Source organism: Asterias amurensis, chromosome 14 (assembly GCF_032118995.1).
Source record: "Asterias amurensis chromosome 14, ASM3211899v1".
Lineage (NCBI taxonomy): Eukaryota > Metazoa > Echinodermata > Asteroidea > Forcipulatida > Asteriidae > Asterias > Asterias amurensis.
In genome coordinates, this window is record NC_092661.1 from 9659283 (window position 1) to 9681259 (window position 21977).

Sequence of the window (21977 nt, forward strand, 5' to 3'; positions counted from 1 at the left end):
TGGTTTTGAATGGTGTATCAACTTGTTTTAAAAAAGGCACTGATTGTAGGATACATACTGGGAAAACCACATTGATTGTCCCCAGACCAATGAGTGACCACACTGAATTTCACACTGATTTCAAGAAATGCTATCCATTCAAGCCAAGAAATCTTTTAATTGGTGAATAATTATCTGGAATGTCATTTCTCACTTCCCCCACAACACAGTCTCATGGGGGTAATTAGCCAAATGTAAACATTGGTCTGTCCCTACTGTGTGTTGACCAGATAAGGCTGACCTGAAACAAGGTCAGACCAAAAGGCTGACCAAGTAACAAGTTGATTTTTCCCCAATAAACAGTAATCTTAAAGGCACTGGAGGTGATTATCGTTGGGAAATTGTCAAAGCTTGGTGCATGGAGGTAGAAATAAAACATTGTGGGTATTTCTACCTCCATGCTTGGTGTATCCCAACATATATGCAGAAATCTGTGAAAATTTTGACTCAATTGGGCACCGAAGTTGCAAGAGAATAATGAAAAAAATATTTGAGTGTGATGAACACCTGAAGTTAGCTGAAGCTATCAGCTTTCCTAAAGAAACCTTCAATGATTGGTAGTGGTTTATTAATAAAAAAAATGTCAGGATATGACTTCTTTTGTTCAGAGAAATAATAAAAGGAAAAAACAATGTTGACCTTTGAACTGTTACGAGTTGTTTCCAATTTTACTAGGGACTGAATTGCCAGTTATACGTATGAACTAAAACAACAAATACTCATAAGAATGTTAACTCACCTGCTAAGATTCATAGTGAAGATTGCATCACAGCAGGCGGAAGGTCTTTCTTCGAGAGAAAATGCTCAGATAAAACTTGATGACTTAAAGTCCTTTGCATGAGAGCACAACTGCGTTGATCGCTCATCGCCAGGCTAGGCCAGGCTAGGCCAGAGTGTGATGAGTAAATGCTGGTTTCAGACCCAATGCCAGGCCAGTGTGATATCCATGAGTAGACTGGTCTCAGAATCAACAAACCGGCCAGTGTGACATCAATGAGTACTTGTTGGTCTCAGATCCAACAAGCCAGGCCAGTGTGACATCCATGAGTATTTGTTTGTCTCAGGATCCAACAAGCCGGGCCAGTGTGACATCCATGAGTATTTGTTTGTCTCAGGATCCAACAAGCCAGGCCAGTGTGACATCCATGAGTAACTGTTCATCTCAGGCATGATTAGTAACAACAAGCCAGGCCAGTGTGACACCCATGAGTAATTGTTCCTCTCAGACTCATCAAGCCTGGCCAGTGTGACATCCATGAGTAATTGTTCCTCTCAGACTCAACAAGCCAGGCCAGTGTGACATCCATGAGTAACTGTTCATCTCAGGCATGATTAGTAACAAGCCAGGCCAGTGTGTCATCCATAAGTAATTGTTCATTTCAGACTCATCAAACCGCCCGGGTTAGTGTGACATCAATGAGTAATCAATCGTCTCAGGCCTCACAAGCCTGGCCAGTGTGACTGAGTAACTTTTTGTGTCAGATTCATCAAGCCAGGCCATTGTGACACCCATGAGTAATTGTTGGTCACAGACCCAATGCCAGGCCAGTGTGACATCCATGAGTAACTGTTTGTGTCAGATTCATCAAGCCAGGCCATTGTGACACCCATGAGTAATTGTTGGTCACGGATCCAACAAGGTGGGCCAGTGTGACATCAATGAGTAATTGTTCATCTCAGATTCAACATGCCATGGCGAGTGTGAAATCCATGAGTACTTATTGTTCATCTCAGATCCAACAAGCCAGGCCAGTTTGACATCCATGAGAAATTGTTGGTTTCTCTCCAATAAGCTCATCAGGATAGCTGCATTTAAAATGAAATAAGGATATATAACAGAATAATCATTATGATAAAGAATGTATGAAAAGAGCACGCAATACAAAATTTTCACTTTGGCATGTGGACGCAGAGAAAAGACACCTTGCAAGTGGTATTTATTATCAGAATGGCATGAATTTCCTGTGTTTTACAAGTTACTATCACCAAGAAACATAACCATTCAATAACAACAATTTATTTCATACCCAAGAAGTAGGACCAATTTGCACAAGCTTCTAAGACACTAGTAGGCCTAACACTGTCATAAGTTTGGTTATTATACCACTTTTTCATTCGATATGAAATAAAATAGTATCTAATTTACCTCAATGAGATATCCCTTTTTTGTAAATATGAAAAAGTGGTGGCGCCATACGGAAAGTTATACAGCATTGATGTGCCAAACTAAAAAATTAAATATAAATTAGGGGCAGGGGTAAAGAGGGGCTGCAGAGAAATTGTAAACACCATGTTTACACCAAACTCATCATCCCCGCCCCCCTTAATTAGTAGTCAACAAATAAAAAAATAAAAATTGGAACCCCCCCCCCCCCTCTCCCCAGTGCAGCAGCCTCCCAAAATGGTCAAATTGAAAATTCACAACAAAGCATATTACTGTGGGGGATACGGGCCAGGAAAAGACTCAAACACGTGTATTAAATAAACGGAAACGTAACGGCGCGGGAGGAAGCCCCATTTTTTTTTAACCCACTTCTAATCTCAAATCGAACCAGACTTTTTTTCTATTCTAAATGAATTGTTCATACTTTATTTAAACTAAAAAAAGAATCAGTATAAGCCACATTAGTAAACATTTGTAAATTATCGTCATATTTGTTTTGAAAAACTCCTAAAAAATAAGATTTTGTTAGAGAGGTCTTACCTTCTGTGTGACCAAAAGTCGCCATCTTGGTTCATACCACGCGCGCAGAATTGCGCATGTGCGGATCGCTGTCGGTGACCGTTACGCAAAATAGCCCGACTCAGAATTGTTGGCTACGACTGTTGCAAAGGGCGTTGCTAAGCGGGCGTCCTATAATTATACTTGAACGCATGATGACACAGAAAGCTAGCCGTAGCTGTAGCTGTAGCCGCTAATTTGGACACGGCCTATAAATTCTTAATTGTATTGAGGGCGGGCTCCTTTGCCCGAATTTTCAGAGTAAAACTTTATGAAAAGGGAAATAAAATAGAACTGATCAATCAGTGAACACTAATAATTTACAAATCCTGGATGCTTTGCTCAGGGCACCAGTAAAACCCTTCTCTCCGGGCACATTTTGGAAAAAAAAATACAATGGCTCAACAATTAAATGTTCAAGTTTGTGTCTTAATTGACCTCTTAAAAATAAAACTTGTTTGTTTTTGGTTTTTAGTGAGGCAGCAGGTCAACTGTCAGTAATATAAATTGACTTGTTTTAGTTGAAAATTTGTGACTACAAGTCAAATAGGGTTGGACTCGATTTTGGGCGGGGGATTTACAACAACTTTGTACCTTCATTGGTAGCTCAGCTTTTTGCAAGACCACAATTAAAAAAGAGAGAAAAATCCTTTAAAAAGGTTTTAAAACACCCCCTCCCCAACACAGTATTAAAGTTTTTTGTGATTTTTAGCGTCGATGTGCATGCTAGCCCCGCCCCTCAAATTAGCATAAATAATGTGGATGTCAGCTTCCAATTTATGCAGGAAGAGTTTGCTTGTCCCATTATGCAGGAAGAGTTTGCTTGTCCCATTGGAATTCCTTACTGACTAGCTCAACGCATCCACCAAAGGACTACTTATTAGCTAAGTAGCATAAAAATAAGCATAAGCACACAACAAGTTCACTTTACCAGAATAAGGTTACCAGCCAATATACAATGTTTACATATACCATATAATGTGACTGGTACCTGCTTGTTCTTGCTAATAGCATTGTTTTCTGCTTTATCAGCTCTTTAAACTTGGGTTCAGACAAATCTCTTTAGATTGGAGAAAATAATCAGTCTTTGAGAAAGACTCGGCTGGGGTTTAAAGCAACAGGCCATAAACATTATTTGTTTTCATTTGTACCATAGGTCCTTTTGGTTGGTAAGCAATAGCTAATTATATATGTACATATTTTTTTTAGATGCACTGCACTATAGTCCCTTGATTTCTTTCACTTTAAGTTTTTAAATAATGGATAAAGATATTGATAGCTTAGAAAGACAAAACAGTTGATAAACACAATGTACAAAGTAAATGTTTTCTTTACTGGATAAATTTATTTTTGTTGACAATAAATATTTACAGATGTACTGATCCAGGAAAAAATTAATGTTGAATACAATCATCTTTTTATTTTGTGTATAAATATGTATAATCACATAAAATAAAATCACTGAATACTACAGAAAAAAAGTTATACAAATCAAATAAAAACCAAGACTTTTAGACATATCAGGAAATGTTTGACGCGATGTTAGGGGAACTTCTCACATGCAACTCTGTGGATACTGCTATCATGAGAAACTACTGGCGCCTGCAAGTGGGGCACTAGTCAGGAGTTAGTCTTGTCCCAAGACGGTTTTGCCCGATATTGGATATTGTAAAGCGCTCAGTTGTAAATCGCTAAAGGGCGCCCTCCTTTGACTAGAGCTTGACTGCACGCTACTATCAGTAGCTCGCCAGAGTAGTTTAGACTTCAAGCTCGCCAGTAAATCATACCATAAGATTTACAACTTAGCGACTTACAACTGAGCGCAGTATACTATCCAATATACAGCACTATTGTCTTGGGACAAGACTAGTCAGGATGCAGAAGCAGTGCAAGAGTATTGTACACTGTCACTGCAGCAAACATTTAATAACTCAACCACAAGTCCAATAACAATACGCTTCCCCTCCAAACTCCCTCCGGATCAGTGTGTGCATTGTACATGTACCTGTCTGTGTACTGTGCAGAGTGTTTTTTATGTTGTTTGAGCCACACGTACGAGGTTGAAAGAACGACCGTACTCGTGACTTTGCTTTACTGATCTCGCTGTACAATGTACACGCTGTACTCGCGTAACACTGTCTATGCACTGCAGTTGTTTCCGAATCGTGCCGCGCCATGGCACACTGCGCCAACAGCCTTGAATCAAGGCTAATAAAAGCCATGGGCACATCATTTCTCGGTATCCAGTGGTTCCACTTCATCAACAACAATGAGGTCACCCAAAGAACATGTCTGCCCCCCATCAACCAACTAATTCAACGCCGCCGCTCTGCCTTCTTCGGTCATGTCGCTCGCCTAGCTGACAACACCCCAGCTAAAAAAGCACTAAGCATCGCCATCAACTCCAGGGGAGGCCTAGCACCAGCTTCGGCTGGCTGGGAGAGACCTAGGGGCCGCCCTCGATCATCCCAGGCCCAACAACTTGGCCGGCCTTGCGAAATCGACCACATGTGGCGTGAGGCTGTAGGACGTGGACACAGGAGATCGGCGCGACCGACTCTTGCTGTCTCTGCGGCTGATCAATTGACACCAATGATCAAGGAGCTCCGGGGAGTTAACACAAATATCTGATAAAAAGTTACATCAGGCTGACCGGGGATGGACTTCACAAAGAGTTAAGACTATTCTTATCTCGAGTTTAGGTCGAGTTACTCATCCTAACTTGGGACTAGCCTTCAGTTTTTAATAACTCCTAAAGAGTCCTACAGTAGGACTAGTCCTTAGAAGGACTATCGTTGTAAAATCGACCCCAGGAAAAACAGCAACATGGATCAATCCTGATACAAAAAGTCTTCAAGTTTCAAGGGCATAGTTAAAACAAATAAAGGTTTTCAAAAGCATACTTGGCTTGATTTCGCTAAGCACTAAGATTTGTCTCACACGACGAGTGCTGCCTTCCTCACCATAAAGACTAGTCCTAAGACTAGTCCCAAGTTAGGACTATCTCTGATAAACAAAACCCAGGTTTAAAAACAGTAACTTGTTGTAACATTCCCTCAGGCACTGAAGAAACTAAAAGGTAAGTAAAAACACAAATTGCATTTACCCAAAATACAATTCATTCAACAACTTTGTATAGCTACATTATTGCACTGACTTCATTGATTGACTTTGTTTACAAAAAAAAGTGACCTTCTCAGGATATTTACTGGCAGTAATTTTTGTTCTGTTCATCAAAATTCCCACTGCTTTTCAATGGTGACTTTTTTCTTCTTCTAAATCAGGGGTGTGAGTCATTACTAACGAAACAGTCTGAAACTTGGATACAAGTTCAAAGGTATGTTGAAATGATGGCATTTGTACTTTTTGGTAAACCCTGGGGTTATAGAGCTTTTGGAAACAGTATCCAAAGCACTAGAGAAGTAGACCAATGAGCAGGATTTCTTTGTGTGTGGAAAAAAATATTGTCTGATTTTCTTCACCAGGTCGACATAAAAAGTCTGAATTCAGCCAAAAGTTTTAACAATCTCATCCCTGCTAATAAAATAGATTTAAAAAAGGGGATCTTTAAAAAATAATCAGGAATTTCGTTGAGGATGTCAATTAAAATTGCTTCCTGGCAGGGGAGATACATTTACTGAAACTAACTACCCTAGGCTCGATTTCACAAAGTGCAAAGATTGATCTTAGGTGTGAATCAATCTCAACTGCTAAGCAAAGTGTGTTGTCACAATATACATCACTATGGCAACGCTGACAACTTGTGCATGTTGGTGCTTTGTTGAATTGAGCCCTGGGGTGGATTTCACAAAGAGTTAAGACTAGTCTTATCTTGAGTTAGGACGAGTTACTCATCCTAACTTAGGACTAGCCATACGTTGTGTATAACTCCTAGAACTAGTCCCAACTCTTTGTGAAATCGAACCCTGTGACTTTAGGATTTTATTATTTTACACATGTCTCAATTGACACATAAATTCAAGAGTTATAAAAAATAACGGCTGAATGAGTTTGAGATGTCCACCATTTCTTTATATCAAAAGTTGATAGAAAATCAGACAATACAATCTCAGTCAAATGTAAGATTTTTACTAAAAGTCATGCCTGCAGGAAGTCAATATTCTGTGGTTCTTTTGTAGAAATGTGATGTCACATGGTGTACAACACACCATTCAACCAAATTGCAAGCAATTCATCACTGTAATGTTTTAGGGTAAATAATATTTTTAAATGTTGTAGATTTTTTGTCGTTTTTGTAAGTGTGAGAAATGTCTCCCTCTGAAGTAATGTATTTTTTGAGAAAGGGGTAAATTTTTCACTCAATCAATAAAAGACTTCAAGCCCGAAGTCGTTTATTGTGCATCTGAAAAAACACAAAGTAATTTGTACAAAAGTTTTTTACTTCTTTTATTATTCTCTGGCCACAATTTGAGCCCAAATTTTTGCAGGTTTTTTATTGCATAACATGTATGTTGGGATACACCAAGTGAGAATACTGGTCTTTGACAATTACAAAACTTGTCCAGAGCCTATAACAAGGTTTAAGTTGCAGTTTACAAATACCGTGTTTTTTTTCTCATCATTAGCAGAGATTTGTTTCTTTTTTTGGCAGTGACTTTGGTGAAGCTTCAATCATTCGCGGTCGTCATGTTATGACGTCGTCATCTTGATCGACATTTGGCTGGGTCCTTGTTGACGGAATACCAATTAACTTGTCACCATTTACTGTTCGAAAGAAAACAAAAAAGGGTTTAGAATTCTGAATTGAGTACATTAAAAATTTTGACGTCTGAAACAGTTCGGAGCGACTGGGCGTGCTAGAAGTTGAAAAATCGACTTTTGCAGTCGTTTGGAACGACTCTGGAGCAACTTGGTTTCGGACATTGATCTGGTCATGAGCTGAACGTAATGTAAAAGCTGTGTTATGAAAGCCTGTCTGAAACCAAAATTTATTTGGGTTGACCTAGAATCGATCCTAATCTATTTCGTTCGGCGCGACTCTGGAGCGCATGTCTGAAACAGGTGTTATACAAATGAAAAAACAAGACCACTTTAACATCTATTACAATCATTGTGGTACCCGCTGCTAAAACATAGGATTCAAACTGCCTCTAGCTACCGGGCAACCTCGGTAGTCTAGTTGGTAAGACACTGCTCTAGAATTGCAAGGGTCTTGGGTTCAAACCCCACCCGAGTAACATGCCTGTGATATTTTTTTTATAGGACTTAGGAAAGTACTGAGTATACAGTGCTAACACACATCGGTGTATGGGTAAAAACCAAAAATGAATAAGACCACTGGGCTTGTCCCATTGTGAGTTTACCCTGGCCTGACACTAAAATCCTCTGGCCTCTGGGTCCAGTGTTAAATTCAAGCCCTATTTAGCACCATATAGAGTGCAGAGTGTCATGGCCGAGTGGTTAAGAGCATCGAAATCAAGTTCTGGTGATAAGTCACCAGAGTGTGGGTTCGAATCCCGGTCGTGACACTTGTGTCCTTGAGCAAGATTCTTTACTATAATTTCTTCTGTTCACCCAGGGGTATAAATGGATACCTGCGAGAGTAGAGGTTGGTATTGTGTGTGAAAAAGCCTTTGAAGCGATATAAACAGTTGCCCAGGTTGTATACTCCCAAGGGAGCGAGAAACATTAAAAAGGGCACTAATGTAAAGCGGATTGATACGGCTATTGTGAAATGCGCTATATAATAATCTGTTATTATCATTATTATTATTATTATTATTATTATTATTATTATTATTATTATTAACATGATCCATACTCACATGATGATTTGGACTCGATGGGGCCGAGCCTTGGACTAATCCTCTCGGGTAGGGGATCTAATGTCGGCTGGTGGATTGGTCTAGTCAGCGGGCGTTGATTCATAGTCGATGCCCAGGACGGTACACTTAGAGGTGGGGCCAACTCATCTGGACCTCCGTCCAGAGGTAAAGGCGCCAACTTGTTCTTCTTCTTTAATTTCTTCTTCTTTTTCTTCTTCTTTTCTGTGGACAAAAAATACACACACAAAAACACTAGCAAATAATTTTCCAGTTGAGCAGTATGGAAAACATAATAAGTTTCATGGCCAGCCTCAAGACAAATTTTTGCTAAACATGTTTAATAAACCACTAAGTTTGTATTTTAAGCGATTCCAGGTTTTTTAGTTATAGCCTGTAACTGTTTTTACTGATTTGGTTTTGTTTAGTGTACCAGTACTGTCTATACATTACCTTTTAAAGACACTGGACACTATTGGTAATTGTCAAAGACCAGTCTTCTCACTTTGTGTATCTCAACATATGCACAAAATAACAAACCTGTGAAAATTTGAGCCCAATTGGTTGTCGAAGTTGCGAGATAATAATGAAAGAAAAGACACCCTTGTCACATGAAGTTGTGTGCTTTCAGATGCTTGATTTTGAAACCTCAAATTCTAAGTCTGAGGTCTCGAAATCAAATTCGTGGAAAATTACTTCTTTCTCGAAAACTACCTCCCTTCAGAGGGAGCTGTTTCTCACAATTTTTTACACTATCAACCTCTCCTCATTACTCGTAATCAAGAAAGGTTTTATGATAATAATTATTTTGAGCAATTACCAATAGTGTCCACTGCCATTTAACTGTATTTTTTCCAGGGTTTTAAAACAGTGTCACTTTTAATTTCTTTTTTAAACACCACAAACAAATATTCATATAACATTTATTTCCATCCACTTTAATTGATCGATATTTACAAACCAAAATAACATGAAGCTGGACAAAACTTCTTTTAAAATGGATGTTCAGACCACATCCTCAGTTTTATGGAAAATTTGAGTTCACTTTAAAGCCAGTGGACACTAATGGTAATTGTAAAAGACTAGCCTTCACAGTTTGTGTATCTCAACATATGCATAAAATAACAAACCTGTGAAAATTTATCTCGCAAGTTCAATCGGTCATCGAACTTGCGAGATAATAATGAAAGAAAAAACACCCTTGTCACACGAAGTTCTGTGCGTTTAGATGGTTGATTTCGAGACCTCAAGTTCTGAACTTGAGGTCTTGAAGTCAAATTCGTGGAAAATTACTTCTTTCTCGAAAACTATGGCACTTCAGAGGGAGCTGTTTCTCACAAGGTTTTATACCATCAACCTCTCCCCATTACTTGTCACCAAGAAAGGTTTTATGCTAATAATTATTTCGAGTAATTACCAATAGTGTCCACTGCCTTAAATAATATTTGCTGTTCACAATTATTCTTATATCAGTTTTACCTTGTGGTACGACGATATCAGCGTTGTCAGACCCAGCAGCTTGTATTTCTGTTTCAGCCCTTGCATGTACTCCTCTCTTGTTCCCATCGTCTCCGATCGCCGTTTCTTCGCTCCGAAGTCGTTTTTCAGCCTCTGCGTTTCTCTCCCCGGATGCACTCTGGGATACTTGAGAGTTGGTGTCATTGTTCTCCTCCGCTGCCATATCTCTTGAAGATGCCGATTGGTTGTTGTTGAGTTTCTCTGGCTCAACATTCTCTATATCTCCCTTCTTCCCCCCTGTTTTAGTGTTCTTCTTTTTCTCTGCCTGTTGAAATACACAAATATAATAATAATAAAAAGGTTCTTACACAGTGCATTTCATAATAACCGTCTTAAAGCCATTGGACCCTTTCGGTTAAAAAAAAAATAAAAAAAAATAACAACTAACTTACAGGGTTTACAGAAGGTAGTGGTAAAAGACTTCTCTTGAAGTATTGTTCCATAAAATGCTTTACTTTTTAAGAAAACAGTAAAACAATATCAATTCTTGATATCGAGAATTACAGATTTATTTTAAACACATGTCATGACACGGCGAAACGTGCGGTTACAAGGGTGGGTGTTTTCGTTATTTTCTCCCGACTCCGACGTCCGATTGAGCCTCAATTTTCACAGGTTTGTTATTTTATATAGAAGTTGTGATACACGAAGTGTGGGCCTTGGACAATACTGTTTACCGAAAGGGTCCAATGGCTTTAATGCGCTTTACATAAGCGCCCAAGTCGTTGGGCCAATAACATTCATTTAATCTTTCTCAGCTCCCTGGAGAGAATACAACCTGGGCAACCGTAGTGCTCTAAAGGCTTTTTCATACACAATACCAACCTCTACCCTCGCAGGTACCCAGTTATACCCCTGGGTGAAGAGAAGCAATTATAGTAAAGTATCTTGCTCAAGGACACAAACAATTTACAGGCTTAAAATGTAGTTTGACAACTTATTTATACATACCAGGGAATGACAGCTTTAAAGTTTTTTTATAGAAAATTAGGCAGACAGGCATTAACCCCTCCCTCCCAGCGTACGGTTTGTGCTCTTGTGAAAAATGTAGATAATGGTGATTGGCCCCTTATTTTTACCTGCTTTTGGAGGGTTTTCTTGTCGACAGCCTTAAAGGGATCTCCCATGACAACATCCTCATCTTCATCCTCCTGAGGTTCCTCAATCCCAAGACGTTTCCTCTCTTCTGCCTCCTTACGCTCTCTAAAAAAAACAGACCCACAGAACATTCAAAGCTCGGAATATTCATCTACTAATCATCTCCTACAGCAATCTGGGCCCAAATTCATGCCACCGCTTACAAAAGAATATTGTGCTTACAACATCCTGTAAAAAGTATGATTCCATTGACCATAAGGCCCAGAATCCGCAATAACCAGTGCCATGAAATTGGGTCAAGGAACGTTCACATTCTTTTAAGACATTGGGCTTGATTTCACAAAGCACTAAGATTCATCGTAAGATGAGTTGTCAGTATTGCCAAAGTGATGTGTATTAGATTAATCTTTGCTCTTTGTGTAATCGGCCCCTGGACACCTTTGGTAATTGTCAAAGACCAGTCTTCACTTGGTGTATCTCAACATATGCATAAATTAACCAATCTGTGAAAATTTGAACTCAACTGGTCATCGAAGTTGCGAGATAATAATGGAAGAAAAAACACCCTTGTCACAAGAAGTTGTGTGCTTTCAGATGCTTGATTTCGAGACTATATAATCAAATTCTGAGGTCTTGAAACCAAATTCAAATATTTTAGTGGAAAATTACTTCTTTCTCGAAAACTACACTACTTCAGAGGGAGCCATTTCACACAATGTTTTATACTATCAACAGCTCTCCATTGATCTTTAACAAGTGAGTTTTTACGCTAACAGTGATTACCAATAGTGTCCAGTGCCTTTAAACTTTCAGACCGTAGCAGCTAAAACTGCATTCTTTGATAAATACCCACTATGACCGCAAACCACTGGAAGATTTGACCCTCCAAATCTGTCATAAAAAAGTTTCCCATAGACTTTAACATTTTCCAAAAGAAGTACCCTTTCCAACATGAAAATGGCGTTGCCTTCTAAAATACGAAATTAAACATCTGCTGTAGATCAAAACCACATCTCACCTTTCTTCTTTTCTCTTCCGTATCCTTTCTGTCTTGGCTTTCCTCTCGATAGCATCTGCTTCTTTCTGGTCAGCCTGCTCTCTGGCGACGCGGGCGGTCAGTACAGGCCAGTCCTTCAGGATGCCCTGAAGCAGCCACTGCAGCCCTACATTCACAGACTTATCCATCTTCTTCCCAATTCCCTTCACAGCAGAGCACGTCTCCTGTGAATGACAATAACAAGAATAATCATATTACATTAATAATAGTAATTGTGGCTTCTTATATAGCGCACATGTCCGTCACCCAGTGACGCTCCTGGCGCTGTAACATAAAGTATTTCCTGCCAGATGTGGGACTACGTTTGAATTATAAGACCTAATTCTGATAGCACCATGTAATGCTTTACAAGGTGCTGTGGCACAATTTGCTGCCGATCGGACCACCGGGGCAAACTCCTTCTCTTTTCGATAAGTGCACTGGGTTCTTTTACATGCATTACATAACACATGGGACCAGCGGCTTAATGTCCCATCCAGGGACATCCAAGGACGAAGCAATGGTTAAGTGTCTTGCTTGAGGACACAAGTGTTACATCAGGGGATTCGAACCCACACTCTGCTGATCAGAAACACATAGCCTCCTGATGATGACAAGAGCAAGCTAGTCGAAACGTTGAGACCAATAAAAAAAACAATCAGCGGTAGTGCAGTTAATAACAAGAAATCCCCTCGATCCATTAAAGCCATTTGACCCTTTCGGTTCAGAAAAAAAATATAAAAAGTTCACAGATTTACAAATAACTTACAGGGTTTACAGAAGGCAATGGTGAAAGACTTCTCTTGAAATATTATTCCATGAAATGCTTTACTTTTTGAGAAAACAGCAAAACAATATAAATTCTCCTTAACGAGAATTACGGATTTATTTTAAACACATGTCATGACACGGCGAAACGCGCGGAAACAAGGGTGGGATTTTTCGTTGTTTTCTCCCGACTCCGATGACCGATTGAGCCTAACTTTTCACAGGTTTGTTATTTGATATAGAAGTTGTGGTACACAAAGTGTGGGCCTTGGACAACACTGTTTACCGAAAGGGTCCAATGGTTTTAAAGGTAGTGGACACTATTGGTAATTGTCAAAGACTAGCCTTCACAGTTGGTGTATCTCAACATATGCATAAAATAACAAACCTGTGAAAATTTGAGCTCAATCGGTCATCAAAGTTGCGAGATAATAATGAAAGAAGAAAACACCCTTGTCACACGAAGTTGTGTGCGTTTAGACGGTTGATTTCGAGACCTCAAGTTCTAAACTTGAGGTCTCGAAATCAAATTCGTGGAAAATTACTTCTTTCTCCAAAACTATGGCACTTCAGAGGGAGCTGTTTCTCACAATGTTTTATACCACCAACCTCTCCCCATTACTTGTCACCAAGAAAGGTTTTATGCTAATAATTATTTTGAGTAATTACCAATAGTGTCCCCTGCCTTTAAAGCTAAAGTAGTAGTCCCGGCCGATTTTCTACCTTCTGCCCAGGTATTAGTTAAAAGCAGGACAGGACAGTTCGTTTCAGAAATGAGCAGTATCCTGAATTCCATGGGTCCTTCCACGAACTTGCTCCCTGTATTACTTCTGTCACCATGTATACTCAAATAATGTCAGTGTCATGTGCATAAGGTCTCTTGTTTCGTGTTTTATTTCCGAAGCAAGACCCAACAGATCCATTTACTGGCAGCTAATTGCAACTGAACCCTGTTGGTTTGTCTTACCACACGGCATGGGCATTTACTGTCAGTCACCATGTCCTCCAGACTGAGTTGATCGCAGATGTCAATTTCGTCAAGAGCGCCCTCTTTGTCCTGCTTGTTGGCAAGGCTGTTCAAAAGAGAAATAAAAAGAAATAAAAAATACATTACAAAATCTGTAAAAGGATGGTCTGAAGGCTTTGTGCACAAAGCTATGCAACTCCTGGGTGCAGAGAAGTAATAAGCATCTTGTTGAAGGACACAATTGCAATCGCCGTCAGGCATGTATGATCTATTTTGAAAGGGTAAGGTCACCAAGTTATTTTCTCCTTAGAAAAGGGCACCCTACAAGGAAATGGTAAATTTCTACAGGAGCATTTCAGGGGGCTTGGAGGCCATCGCCTTCGTTGCCTCCAAGAAGTATCTGCCTTACCCTGTAGTGTGATTTCCAGCAACTCATTAGACATCTTATAAATTTAAGCCATCCCATCCACACATATGCATAAGCTGGTGTGATGTGTCTTTAGACATTTTTTGGCCGGCTCAACTATACAGAAACAGATACAGGTATCATGCCTGGACCCACCATGATTTGAACATACTCAAAGATTGATAACTCATTGAACACTCCTGGGGTGGCAGGTCTTTTTCTTCAGCTGTGCCACACATCTGGAACTCTCTACCACTTAATCTTAGATCTTGCCTTTATACCACAACATTCAAATCTCTCCTCAAAACTTATCTTATGTCACAGGTTTTCAAGGACTCATTTTGTTGTCTTTTTTCTTTCGTTTTGGATTTGGTTTTCGGATATGTGCGCATTTACAAGTCTTTATTATTATCATTATTATTATTATATCAGCAGCACTTACATGAGGATCCGTTTCCCTGCGATTCGTTCCTGCTTCAGGACCTCTTGGAGTACGTCCTGACACTCCCGAAGCCGTGACTCATCGCTGGCGTCCAGTACGAACACCACCCCATGGATCTCAGCATAGTAGCTCTTCCAGATGGGACGGATCTTCTTCCCACCGCCCAAGTCGAAAACGGTGACGTCAAACTTCTCAAATTTGAAGTTGGTGCTGACGAATCCAACAGTTGGAGCAACGTCATCTTGTGATTCTGAAAAGAAAAGGACACCTTTTTAGGTTGCGACTGTTTTCGTGTTACAAAGACGTATGCACAACTTCAATGTAAGTCAGTTACTCACTGAACTGGGCAAGGGAAACATTTTGCACAGATTTGTTTTTTTATGCATTTGTTGGGATACACCAAGTGAGAATACTGGTCTTTGACAATTACCAAAGGTGTCCAATGCCTTTAACAATCTCATACACACCTACCTCCTTGAATGCCTAGGATGGTTGTTGTCTTCCCTGCATTGTCAAGACCAATCAGGGCTAGGGTTACTTGTCTGTAAGTAAAGAAAACAATCCAGCTTAGCAGGGTTAGGATTTGGGGGAAAAATCCACAAGACTAGAGGGCTTGTAGCTCAAAATGTTTACTGGACCTGGGGTCGATTTCACAAAGAGTCTAGTCCTTAGAGATATTAAGAACTTTTAACAGTTCAAGGCTAGTCCTAAGTTAGGACGAGTAACTGGTCTTAACTCCTTGTGAAATCCACCCCAGAGACTGTCACAAGAGCAGAATAAAAATGAGAAGAACACTATCTGTTAAAAATATCACAGGCATATAGCAAGGGTCGTGGGTTCGAATCACACCCGAGTAAATATGCCTGTGATATTTTTTTCACAGGACTCGAGTATAACACACATCGGTGTATGGGTAAAAACCCCAAATTAATATTCTTTATCTCCGATGCAAATTTAACATTGTATGTATCATTGCGGTACCCACTGCCAAAACATAGGATTCGAACTGCCTCTACCTACCGGCAATCTCGGTAGTCTAGTTGGTAAGACACTGCTCTAGAATTGCAAGGGTCGTGGGTTTGAATCCCACCCCAGTAAACATGCCTGTGATATTTTTTCACAGGACTCGTGAAAGTACTGAGTATACAGTGCAAACAAACATCGGTGTATGGGTAAAAACCAAAAATTAAAGGAACACGTTGCCTTGGATCGGACGAGTTGTTCAAAACAAAAGCGTTTGTAACCGTTTTTTATAAAATGCATATGATTGGAAAGATGTTGTAAAAGTAGAATACAATGATCCACACAAGTTTGCCTCCAAATTGCGTGGTTTTCCTTCTACTGTGCGAACTAACATGGTCGGCCATTTATGGGAGTCAAAATTTTGACCCCCATAAATGGCCGACGTGTTAGTCGACAAGGTAAAAGGAAAACCACGCAATTTCGAGGCATGTTTGTGTGGATCATTGTATTCCACTTTTACAACATCTTTCTACCCATATGCATTTTATAAAAAACGGTTACAAACGCTTTTCAAAGACCAACTCGACCGATCCAAGGCATCGTGTTCCTTTAATAAGACCACTATCTTCACATTTGAGCTGTTTTTGGAACAAGCACTAAGAAAACATTTATGTCATTGAACAATCAGCAGAATTGAAAGATATTTGAACTTCAGTTTCAATAAAAAATAATGTGAGGTGTTATTATTCAAAAGCACTATTCAAAAGCACTAGAACGGCGGTTTTGTCATAAGTTTACTGGGCCCAATTTCATGGCATAAGCAGAGAATCTTGGCTTTGGCGCATGCGTACTCAAAGTTACTAGGCTTTCTACGCTTACAAGGCTAGCGCAGAAATTTGGCGCTTGCACAGAAGCGGGGAATCATGATCGTAAGCGTGGAATTCTGCGGTAAGCAGAGCCATGAAATTGTGCCCTGGTCTGACACTACAATCACGAGCCTCTGGTGAGCTTGGCTTCAAGTGAAACTAGGTTTCACTTTCGAATCAATCAATCAATCAATCAATCAATCAATCAATCAATCTTGCACTGTATCCTGCAGGACGTTGGCTCCATAAATTTTCTTTCTCCATTCTTGCCTATCTTGCGCCTCTTCGATGTTCCGGGTAGAAGGTGCTGTTCGTGATAATGTCATTTTCCCACCTCTTCCGAGGCCTACCCCCTCTATTTTTTCCAGTTACTGTTTCAAGTAGGATGCATTTTGGGAGTCTGTTCTTACGAATAGCAATTCTAAATAATTTAATCATTAATAAACAGTCATTGGTTGCGAGCTCAGGCCGCAGCTTTCCGCCTCTTCGTGCTCCAAAAATTACATTTGTGTTAACTACTTCAGGCCCTTTTCGAAACCATGGCTACGGCTTTGGCTTGTTGAGGCTCCGTTGTCTTGTCTGAAGCCCTGAGCGCATACACCCAAAGCACGCGCACTTGTCAAAACAACTGAGCTAAATCTGAATCCAAAGCCAAATCCGATCATTTCGAAAAGGGGCAAAAAGATATTTTTGATCATAAATTGTAGTTCATATTTGATCATATTTTAAAGACAACTTACTTTGGCGGTTCTCGCCTTGTTTTCATCCACTGGAAACAGTTCGCCATCAGGCTGAACATTCCCTTCCTGAAAACAAATAACGGACAGAAGAATATCATTATATAGATGAGTGCTCAAAACTCAAATAGCAATTAGTGACCAATTTGATCTGCATGTACTGTACATCCTAGTAACTGGAGAGATATTAAAAGGCACTGTACTGGCACTATTGGTAGTTACTCAAAATAATTGTCAGAACAAAAAGTTACTTGATACGAGCAAACAGCTCCCTCTAACATCTTAAGTAACATTGTTTTTGAGAAAGAGGTACTTTCTCACTCAAATATTAAAAAACTTCAGACCTGAAGCCTTTTAATAGACATCTAAAAGCACACACATTTGTGCAACAAGGATGTTTTATTATTTTTACTATTCTCTTGCAACTTTGATGACCATTTTAGTACAAATTTTCACAAATTTGTTATTTTAGAGTAGTACACTGAGTGTATGATGATACACTGAGTGTACATGTATGTTGGGATACACTAAGTGAAATACTGGTCTATGACAAATTACCAAACGTGTCCAGCGCGGGGCCTTTACATTTGTAAGTCAGTCAGGAAAACGTTTGCGATAAAAACGTCTACCGACACGAGGTGGTTATGAATTCCAGTACATGTAGAGGGCAGTCTACAAACAAGATGTTGTTCAATGAAAACTTACAGTCACAGTAAATATCTTGTTCAGAATCCTCAAGGATGATTCTCATATACAGCGTTGTGGTGAGAATTAAAGATTGAAATCTCACACCGACGACCCAAACTGAAACGATGACTCCCAATGGCCAGCTTCCTAACAATTCTCCTCCCTGGTACAGTACCTGTGAATCATAATAATAATAAATAGTAATAATAATAAGACTTGTAGTGCGCACAAGTATATCCACCCTGCTGGGTGTTCAAGGCGCAGTCAAACCAAAAACAAAACAAAGAAAAACAGACACAACAAAATTAGTCCTTAAAAACCTGTGGAGACAATTTTTGAAAATTAAAGCTTAATGAATGACCCTGAGATGATTATGTTTTGATCTTGAACTTTTCGTTACATTTACACAGCTGCTGGTGACCATGGTGACCGCGTTGATTGATCACACAAGCAGGCCTGGAGTGCGTTTTGGCGACCTCAACCAAAAACTGTTTTGGTTGTTGGTCGTTGGTTCTGCTGGTCAGACTGAACGATAACCGAGTTGCAAGCTCGGTTACCGTTTTGGTTATGACGTCAGAAACAATTATTGGTTACAGCCGCTAAAACGCACCCCTGATACTTCAGGAAGGCAACAAAGGCGATTGCCTCCATGCCCGCAGGGTCGTTGCCTTGGTGCCCTTGGAATTTCCCTAATAGAAATTTAAAATTTCTGCATAGGTTGCCCTTTACCAAGGAGAAAAATTCAATGGTGCCCTTTCAAAAACTAAACATGCAGGACCTATCAAAAAAAAAAAACTAAGCATGCAGGCCATTCCAGCAATTGCTATGGTTTCAACCATTTGTACATAATCTGCCTTGTCATTTTGTCAAGTAATCTTTATATTTTTAAATTATTGTATAATTGTATATTTCTCTTAATATTTTTATATGGAGCTGGTCTGCTATTGTAATTGCCTGCAAAGGATGATTAAAGTTTTATTAATTGAATTGAAATGAATCGAATGAAGGATACATTTTTATAACACAACAAAAAGGTTTTGTTCAAAGGCCATTCTAACAAACTAATTAACACCTTGAATACATTGATTAACAAAATAAGACAACAGGCCCGATACCTCACGAAGGCAACAAAGGCATTTGCCTCCATGCCCTCTGTTCATTGCCTTACTGCCCTTGAAATGCTACAGTAAAAATGTACAATTTCCTCATAGGTTGCCCTTTACCGAGGAGAAAATGCCTTGGTGCCCCTGCCCTTTCAAAAACAAAGCATACAGGATGCCCTGTGACAACTTCCTGATCAATGTGAATAAAACTATGTGAGACTTTACATGCAATACCAAAAGTTTTGAACTTCTATAACTCACCTGCTACTCAAGTTTTGTCACAGCTCTCCATTGCTAATGTAAAGTACGTCAACCAGATAAGAAGAACTAAACAATACTTGTAGATGCAGTACTATACCTAGAATGTTTAAAAACCAAGGTTCAATTGCAGGGTTACAGCGAGACCAATTTCAGTGGTGGGCAATAAATCAAATTTAACCAAAGGCGAGCGGTTAACAAAATTATTTTGTTTTGAACATCTTTATGATGCACTGTTGAATTAGTGGTGAATAATAATTCCCTTATGACATTAACTAGTTCATTGAAATTACACCGTAATTTATCCTCGTTACCAAAACACTTGGTCGCATAAATAACTCTTGCTGCTAGTGCTAGTGACTGCCTTGTTTGGCCACTCAACTCAAGCATGTGTACAAATTTGCATTCTTCAAAAGAAAACTTTCTTTGAAAAAAAAACTTTTACAAATATCTGCAACTGAAGATATTGAACTTTGAGCAAAATAATTTGTGTACACGACCAAAGAAATGGCATTGTTGTTAGCTGCGATAACCCTCCTTTCCTCTCGACGGCCACGAGGAGGTTTCTGTTATCGCAAACTAACAACATGCCATAGGTGCTTGACATATTTCCAGGATCTTTCTGAATTTGATAAAGGATAAAGGGATTGCTTTGACTTGGAAATGCAACTTCTGTTAATAAAGTAATACATTATAGCAACATTGATTTTGTTTTCATTATATAAAACTTGTATAAAATTTAACTAAACATTAACTTGAATTATCCGATCTCTTTCTTTTCAACAATAATTAAATTAGTACGCTTGGATTGGTCATTTGGTGGGTGAGTATTTACCTAGCATGACCGATAATGTTAAAATTTCTAAAAAAGGAATACAGCACCCCAGTTACTGGGTCTAATCTAAGGCCATCGTTCGTTGCAATAACGTAACGCACCTCCCGACGGGACGAAGGTTACGTTATCCCAACAAACTAGCCATGGACCCAAGGGTGACCAACCGGTCCTACTAAAAGCCGACAACAAGTCCAGAGTGCCGACAACACGCCAACAACAAGTTCTAAATACCTCAAAAACAGCAAATAAACCAAAGACTTATTAGAACTATGTGTGCTTTGTAATAAAAACAGATAGGCCCAAGTTATGACAAAACCTCAAGACAAGTCTGAATATTTAACCATGAAAAAAAACTTACACAGAGAGCTGTCAGACGCCATCTTGGCTTAAAAACTGTGTTTCGACCAGTCCATAAGATTTATCGCGATGCAGAAACGCAAAGCATTGTATGCAGTTTCTACGACTCGCGCACACAACGCTTATACCTTTGTGTGGGTTCAACAGCACCCTCTCTTGATATTTTGCTATTCGCGATAAACCTTATTACGATGCAGGTAATGTAGATTGGCACTTGCAACACAATGGACCGATCCGGCCTGTCAATCAAACTGTGCGCGTTCACCCATTTGACTAATCACAGCAATGATGTGGTCGTATATTTGGCACGCGCGGCAGAATCATGCAGAATGCTGAATGTCATTAGGAGTACTCGTACATGTGTCTTGCTCACGTGCGCGGTGGGCGGAGCTTAGTGGAAAGCCGGAACGGTCCATAGAGGGCGGGCGTCATGTAAAGACTTTCAACTTTGCACACAGTGTAGTAAATTCCTTTAGCTTTACATGACGCCCGCCCTCTGTTGTTGGTAAGCGCTAAATCCACCTATATAATTTCTGTTTAACTTATAAAGCACTATATTTCAAACAAGTCTTTGGTTGATTTGCTTTTTTTAAGGTATTTGAAACTTGTTGTCGACATGTTGTCGGCACTCTGGACTTGTTGTCGGCTTTTTAGAGTAGGACCCGTGACCAACAAGTTGTCAATGACAATGCCATTTTTCTAAATCTAACTAAAGAACATTTTTAGCTTAGTTAGCCTTTTTAATAAGCACGAAAATGTGATTACCCCAAAGCAGCACTAGTGAAGTTAGCCCTGGGTTATGGAGTGTGATGGCTGGGAATGGCTTCCAAATTAACTAACGTTTATTCAGCAAATAAAATGGTGTAGGCCTAGAATTCAAACAATTGAATTGAAAATGAAAACAAAATAAAAAATTAAAATCGTAATTTTTTTTACAATCTGCTCAGTCCATTTTTGCACTAAAATTAACATTTATTTTGGATTTCAGTAAACATTGACAATATTACCTATCATCAGCTTTACTGCACACAAATTAATCTCAAAAGAAATACGAAAAAGAAGATTTTACTTGTAAGACAAAATATCCTTACCACACAGCGGTCCCATAGACTTTTTCTGTGTAATTTCCAGTTTAGTCAGTAGAGCAACACAGCGTAAATTAGCACGACGTCGTGTCAGGGAACCATACACGATAAAAATACCAATTAGTCACGTGATATTGTTTTGTTTCCGCAGCAACATTTATTATTTGGTTCATATGGTGGGGCGCCCTCTTAAGTTTCAAAAGCAACTCCTGTTTGGAAGTCATTTTATGCGTCAATGGTCGTCTTGTACAACAAATCTGGTTAAAGAAGTGTACTAAAAATGCATACTTCTATTCAAAACACCAAG

The 21977-nt window shown here is 39.4% G+C and overlaps 1 protein-coding gene across 2 annotated transcripts; it reads right to left on the bottom strand.

The window, feature by feature from the left end:
- Positions 1-4088: 4088 nt before the first annotated feature.
- Positions 4089-21714, bottom strand: LOC139947224 (uncharacterized). Of its 2 annotated transcripts, none has more exons than XM_071945099.1 (12): positions 21677-21714; positions 19397-19493; positions 18051-18207; positions 17349-17414; positions 15251-15321; positions 14780-15029; positions 13932-14037; positions 12179-12381; positions 11142-11265; positions 10024-10327; positions 8548-8769; positions 4089-7486 (listed from the first exon to the last, which is right to left on the bottom strand). In XM_071945099.1, the coding sequence occupies exons 4-12, from the start codon at positions 17405-17407 to the stop codon at positions 7407-7409; spliced, it is 1419 nt and encodes a 472-aa protein (XP_071801200.1). In that variant the 5' UTR covers positions 17408-17414; positions 18051-18207; positions 19397-19493; positions 21677-21714; the 3' UTR covers positions 4089-7406. The 2 variants fall into 2 exon arrangements, with proteins under 2 accessions (XP_071801200.1, XP_071801201.1); XM_071945100.1 differs by lacking the exon at positions 21677-21714 and adding an exon at positions 21351-21438.
- Between the last annotated feature and the right edge of the window lie 263 nt (positions 21715-21977).